This window comes from Phoca vitulina, unplaced genomic scaffold, assembly GCF_004348235.1.
Source record: "Phoca vitulina isolate PV1807 unplaced genomic scaffold, GSC_HSeal_1.0 scaffold13, whole genome shotgun sequence".
NCBI lineage: Eukaryota > Metazoa > Chordata > Mammalia > Carnivora > Phocidae > Phoca > Phoca vitulina.
The window spans coordinates 19,067,161-19,073,649 of NW_022589716.1; the positions used below are offsets into that span (position 1 = coordinate 19,067,161).

The 6,489-nt window shown below is 59.7% G+C and overlaps 1 protein-coding gene across 1 annotated transcript; it reads right to left on the reverse strand.

Annotated features, from left to right (window-relative positions):
• Window positions 1-1,918: 1,918 nt before the first annotated feature.
• Window positions 1,919-5,858, reverse strand: FEZF2 (FEZ family zinc finger 2). Its single transcript, XM_032412205.1, has 5 exons — window positions 5,585-5,858; window positions 4,294-5,220; window positions 3,809-3,943; window positions 3,491-3,623; window positions 1,919-2,581 (listed from the first exon to the last, which is right to left on the reverse strand). Exons 2-5 carry the CDS (start codon window positions 5,155-5,157, stop codon window positions 2,322-2,324), a joined length of 1,392 nt encoding a protein of 463 aa, XP_032268096.1. The 5' UTR covers window positions 5,158-5,220; window positions 5,585-5,858; the 3' UTR covers window positions 1,919-2,321.
• Between the last annotated feature and the right edge of the window lie 631 nt (window positions 5,859-6,489).

A 6,489-nucleotide genomic window follows, 5' to 3' on the forward strand; every position in this document is an offset into this window, starting at 1 on the left:
CTGGGGTTTGTGGCATCCATGGAGATTTCGGAGTTAAATCTGCATATCCCTCTGGGTCCCAATCTCCCCTCAGCGAACTGCAGCCAGAACGAGCTAACATTTAAATTCCTCCTCGCTTCCTCGTTCCCCCTCCCCTCACTGCGTCTTCCCAGACTTGGGGGGGGGGGGATTACAAAAACGAGGACGCTCTCCTTTCAGGAAATGGAATTCTAATGTACACGTTCCTATTTCTGAATCGGAGGTACTAAAAATACTCCCGCGACAGCCTGAGGAAGCTGTCGCCGTCCTCTGTGCAAACAAAATCGACAATTCTCCTTCCCTGCGCAATGGGTCGGCAAATTGGGCGGGGGCCGGGACCCAACCTTTGGCTGTAACCTGGTCAGAGCTTCCACGCAGCAGCCGAACGTCGTCCTGCGGGTCCCAACCTGGAGATTCATCCCCCACCCACGAGAACTGAAGGCCGTTTGGGTTCCCTAAAAGCCTCCCGGATTTCGAATCCCAGCCCTACCCAGTCCTGTGACCTTAGGCATGTCATTTGGCTTATCTCTGCCTCAATTTCTTTGTCCGTCCGTAAATCATCCCCCGCTTGAGGATTGTTGTGAACATTCGAAAGCACGTGTGGCGAGTGCCTGGAATGGAGGCAAGCCCTCGGGAAATGTGAGCTTTTATGATCTTGGAAGCCCCCTGGAGCGAGCAGCACTGAGCTCCTACTGTATACCGGGTGTTGGGATAACCCGCGCTCAAGTCACTTTCAAAGTTACGGGGGAGTTTCCTTTTGCATTAACTATCTTTCCCTCCAAATAACCTCCACTTGCCGTGGAAATCCGCGTGGGATCGGCGCCCAGCTGCCGCCGCCCTAGCCCTTGCAATGGCAAGGCTGCGTGGAGCGCGCTCCCCGGCCCGGCGCCGCATTTCCTCCCCACGCCCGGGAACATTGTTCCAGAAGACGTGGGCTGAATCGCGGCGCGAATATTAAGAGTGTGTGTGTGTGGAGTGGGGGGAGGTCCGGCGCGCCGAGCCAGTAATCTGAGCTCTTGATTATCCAGATTCGGATCAAACGGGGCGGCGGCGGCCGACCCCCTCCTGGGAATGATTAGATGATTAATGTAATGCTGTTTGAAGGGTCTCTGTTTTCTCTCTTAATTTGGGTCATTACTTAGGAAGCAAGCGTGAGATCATTTCATCAGCGTGCTCGGCGGCGGAGATAGCTATTCAGAAAATGGGCTAACTGCGCGGTAATCAGGGCGCGGGAGGCGGCGGCGGCGAGCTCCCGGAGTCCGGGTGCGCCCTCCCGCGGCAGGGCGCACAGCACCCGGAGGCTGGCCCCAGATCAACAGCAGCGGCCAGGGAGCCCCAGAGCTCCGGCTGGGCTGGGGACCCTTGGCCTCCAGCTCCTGTCTCCCGGAAAAACTGGGAGGAAGAGTCTCCCCGCCCCCACCTCAGAGGTCGCCCAGAAAAGGGAACATGCCCAGAAGCTCGCCGGCGGGGCACTGCCCTGGGCGTTTGCCCTCGCGCGGCAAGGCGATTTACTGAAAGATGCACCTAAACCAGCTCTCCTACACCCAGCCACTTTTAACCCCTCCTTTTTTTTTTTAATTTTCTCACCCAAATAAGGCAACACCCAGAATCCCAAGCGTCGGAAGTCACCAAAGAAAAACTTGGCACCACGTGTAGGCCGAAGTAGACCTTTGCTCCCTCGCTCCCGGTGTGTATGGGGGTGGGGTGGGGGGCTCTTAACATGCAAGCGCCGCAGGAACCCCGGCTTGGCTTCACCCTGGTCCCAGCACCCCAAAGGAAGTCGCATTTGGGCAGGGAAGTGCTGTAAACGCCTATTTCCTTCTCATTCTTTGGGGTTGCCGAGCTGACCCGGCGGCGGAGGGGGGGAGGGGGGAAAGAAAACGAGCACGAGTGATTCTGTTTATTGTGTTAGACATGTATATATTCCGAGTTCGCTTGTACAGGAGGATTTACATGGCTGTATAAAGATGGCTGGGGGCGCCGCGCTCTTCCGGGGCGTTCACGTGACAGGCTGGGGTGAAAACCCGCCGCCCGAGGAGAAGCGGAGGCCTGGAAGGAAATGCGTTTCAGCGCACTGGGTTTAAATGTTTCCCGAATACACAAAGGTGGGAGCCACGCGTTTGCTGCCAGTCATCGAGGAAACGTTTAGCTTTCCAAAAAATATGCTGGTTTCGATAAATAGATTTTAGCCTCTCTGCTATAGTTTTTTTTTTTTAATTTTCTTTTAATTTTAGAAATAAGTTTATACGTGTGATCTGTTTTCGGGCTGGATGGGGCTGGAAGGGAGGGCGAGGCAGTAGCTCTCAGCTCTGCACTGTCCGAGTCAGGTCCTTTGTGGAGGGCGCAGTAGGCCCCACGCTGTCGTGGAGTTTGCGCACGTGTTTCTTTAAGTCAAAGTTTCTGCAAAACCCTTTGCCGCAAGTGGCGCACGTGAAAGGCTTCTTGTCGTTGTGGGTGTGCATGTGGAAGGTCAGGTTGTAGACCTGGTGGAAGGCCTTGTTGCAGATGGTGCATTTGTACTGCTTCTCGCCGCTGTGGGTCAGCTTGTGGTTCTTGTAGTTCCCTACGGGAGACCAAAAACAAAAAAGGAGGGCGGGGGGAATGAAGTAGGATGCCCCCTCCACCCCCCGAGCGTCCCGGGGTTGGCTCAGGTGCCCGCGCAAAGAAGGCGACGCTTGGCTAGGCGGGCGCGACCTCTCCGAGTGAAGAAGTTGTCAAACTTCGTCTGCGTCAAGCCGAAGGCTCTCACGGCAGGATGGAGGGCCGAGTCCCCGCGTCGCCGCCCCGCGCCCCTGCCCCGCCCGGTGCACAGGCCCGCGCAGCGTCCCTCCCGCTGTGCTGGGCTGGCCGGGAAACTTTTGCACAACCCAGAGACGCACCGGGTCCTCCTCCCGGCGGCTGCCTCGCTGGAAGAAATTCGCACGAACCCGGGCTTCGTCCCTCAGTTTCTGTTTATCTTCTCATTTTAAAAGTTACTCCCTCTGGTCCCCCCAGCTACCACCTGGAGATCCAAAAGTGCCTTGGAAAACCCAAGCCGGGCCGGCGGGGCCTGGAGGTGTTGGGGACAGGAGTGGTTTCCCCCAGTCTTGTTATTCCCAGGAGGTGGAGTTTGCCTCGATTTTTTTTTTTTTTTTTTTCATCTGAAAGGGGTGTCCCGGCTACAAAGACAAGCTTTTTCTATAGGGCAATAGCCTCTCTTTCTCCTACTTCCTTTCCCTCGGCCCCTTTCTTCCTTCCCACCTCCCAAACTCGGAGTCTCCCAGTGCAACCAGCCTGACTCCAGCGAGGTCTACTAACCCGGCCCGGGGAGCTCCCACCCAAACCCGTCACAACCCGATTCCAAAGAAATGCTGCGCCCGAGCTTGCAGCTCTCACGCTCCCTCTCTGCGGATCCTTCTTTGCCTTCCCGCTCGCAGCGACCCGCCGAGTCCCGAGGTGAGAGGTGAGGAGAGGGCCTCGCCCCGCACATTACCTTTTTGGTGAAAGCCTTTGCCGCAAAATTCACAGACGAAGGGCTTGTAGCCCGCGTGGATGCGGATGTGCGTGTTGAGCGTGGAACTGCGGTTGAAGGCTTTGCCGCACTGGTTGCATTTATGCGGCTTTTCCTGCGGAAAGGGGCGCGCGCACAGTAAGGCCAAGGCCCCGGCCAGGAGAGGCCACCTCAGGGGCCCCTTGAAGGGGTACCTTGAAGGGATACGGGGCCCCCGGGAGGGGTAAGGGGAACCCTTGCCACCGTCGCTCAGGCGCGGGGTGTTGCGCGCGGGCCGACCTGGACCCGGGGGCCACGTACCTGGGTGTGGATAATTTTGTGTCTGCAGAGCGTGCTGGCCTGGCGGAAGCCTTTGCCGCAGACTTTGCACACGAACGGTCTGGCTCCGGTGTGGACCGGCATGTGGCGGGTGAGGTTATAGTGCGCATTAAACACCTATGGAAGGACACGAGGGGGCCTTGTGGTGTGTCCGGCCGAGAGAGGCTAGAATCAAACTGGGGAGGCCACAGCCTACACCCCCCAACCAATACTCCCTTCAGAAACCAGAGCCCTTTTCATTTCGCAAAGCGCTTCCCAACCCACTGCGCACTCCAGTCCCGTGTGGCCGCTGACAACGACATCCCCATTTTACAGAATGGGAAACTGAGGCCTAACTAGGCCCCCAGTGTGAGTAGTAGATAGCTACTGGGGAGCTCCTGAACTTGAGAAAAGGGCGGTCCAGGCTGCCTCAGGGAAGCAGCTGTCCCTGCTCATCCCTCCCAGCCCCCGCGGACCCGGGGCCTCACCTTGCCGCACACCTCGCAGGTGAAGTTTTTGGGCTTGCCGTCCGCAGAGCCCCCAGGCAGCTTGCTGTGGCCCTTGACGCCACCGCGCTCGGCGGTCAGAGCCGAGTTCTCCTTCAGCACCTGCTCCAGCGGCGCGGGCAAGCGCTCCTTATGGGCATAGGGGGCCGGATGGGGGAACTTGTCCGCGGCCAGGCCGGCCAACTTGGCGTTCTCCAGCAAAAAGAGCTTGGGGTGCGCAGCCAGGGCGGCGGGGGCCTGTGCATTGAGGAGGCCGGATGGGAAGAGGTGGCCTCCGAGGAGCTCAGACGGCGGGTACGCGGCAGAGTCCAGGTAGTTGAAGTAGTAGAGCGAGCCGCTGGCCGGCAGCCCCACCGCCTGGTTGATGACCTGCGGCTTGATGACCCTGCCCGCCGGCAGCGCAGACGGCGCCAGGCCCAGATCGGCCTTGCAGCACACGCCACAGTTGGTTTTGCACAAGCCGCTGGCGCCGCACACCGGGGCCCCCCCGCCACCGCCGCCGCCGCCGCCGCCGCCGCCGCCGCCTCCTCCTCCACCGCCGCCCGCCCGGAGGCTGCTTTTCCAGAGCTCGGAGTAACTGAGCAGCGTCTTGGACGGCACCTCGTAGCCTAGGGGCTGGAGGGGGATCATACAGGGCAGCGGCGAGCAGAGGTTGAGCAATTTCTTGCCCTGGCCGCCGTCTGCCTCCAGCGTCCCCGGCCGGGGCTCAAAGGGCGCACGGGGCTCCGACGTCTTAGCCATGATGCGCTCGATGGAGAAGGCCAGCGTCTTGGAAGTGGCCGGCGACGCTCCAGCGCGCGGGCAGGCCGGGGGCACCATGGTCTCCAGGGAAGCCGAGCTGGCCATGGCGCGCTGAGCCGAGCCTTGCCGTGCCGGACTGGGCCAGGGCGCAGCCTCTCTCCTCTAAGTCTGCATTCCGGAAAAGGCAGGGAGGGAAACCGCAATTTAATAAGCACCTTGTCGGGTCCAGGTCACCCATTTGCATTCAAATGAACAGGGGCAGAACAAAGTGCACCCAAGGGTACCAAATTACCGCCCATTAACCCGGCGCGCAAAGGAACCCACCAGCCCCTGCCCTGAGACTTTGAAAGGGGGAAGAAGGGGGAGGGTTTACAAAGGAAAAGGAGAGAGAGAAAAAAAGAAAGAAAGAAAAGAGCCTCAAATTAACCCCCCCTGAGCCGTTCCCTGGACCCTGGCCTCCGCCACGCGTGCGGGGAGCTGGATAGTGAAGGGGCAAAGTTAAAGAGGACCAGGAGAGCCACCTCGCATTTACCTCTTTCCCCCACCGCCAAGGAGATGCGTTCCGAGCCATGCAGCGTGTCTCCTCTGTCACATTTTGATGGCAAACATCTTCCCCTCCGCGTGAGATCACTGTCTTTTACATTCAGCTGACATCACATGAAGTCACTTGAAGTGGAATGACATGGGCGGCGGCGCGGCTCCCGTAGCGGCCCCTGTGTTCCCCCGCGCCTGCCGGCCGCCGCCGCCACCGCCCCTCAAACTTTAAAAGGAGGCAACTGGCGCCCGCGCTCCCCTCGGGAAAGTGCGAGCGGTTCGCGAATCGGGAAGGAGGGAAGAGACGGGAGGGGGAGGGGGAGGAATCGTGATGGTTTTGCCGGTGGAAAGAAGGTGGGGGGAGCCCAAACCCAGGCAGAGTTCCGTGCGTGATTCACAACTTTGGGGGCCTATAGGTTTGAGGGACGCGGGGAGGGCAGAGGGTCCTGCACGCGCCGCCCCAAAGGGCCCCTGGGTGTCCGTCTAGTCGCTGAACTATCCCTTAGCCCTCTGCAGCCGAGCTGGGCATCGTGCTAATAAACTGCCATTTAGCCACGGAGCCGGCGCCAGCCCCGAACACGCGCAAATGATAATTACCTCATTAGGATGTGGCGCATGGACGCGGGCGCCGCGTTTGGAGGGGGGAACTTGTTAATGGGGAAATATTAATTTATGCAAAAACAACGAGCTCGCCTTGGCTGGCGTCGGGGGTCGGAAGAGAGCTCCCGCCGCCTAAGGACGACCCCGTAGCGTCCGGAAGAGCAAGGCCGCGCGCCCAGATCCTGGGGGCCTCGGCGCCCGGCGGGTGCGCCTCCCCCTCTCTGGCCGACTCCCCGCCTGCGGCTGGGGGAGACTGCACAGCAAGCTGGAGGACTGTTTGAGATCCTAATCGATCAGAATCGC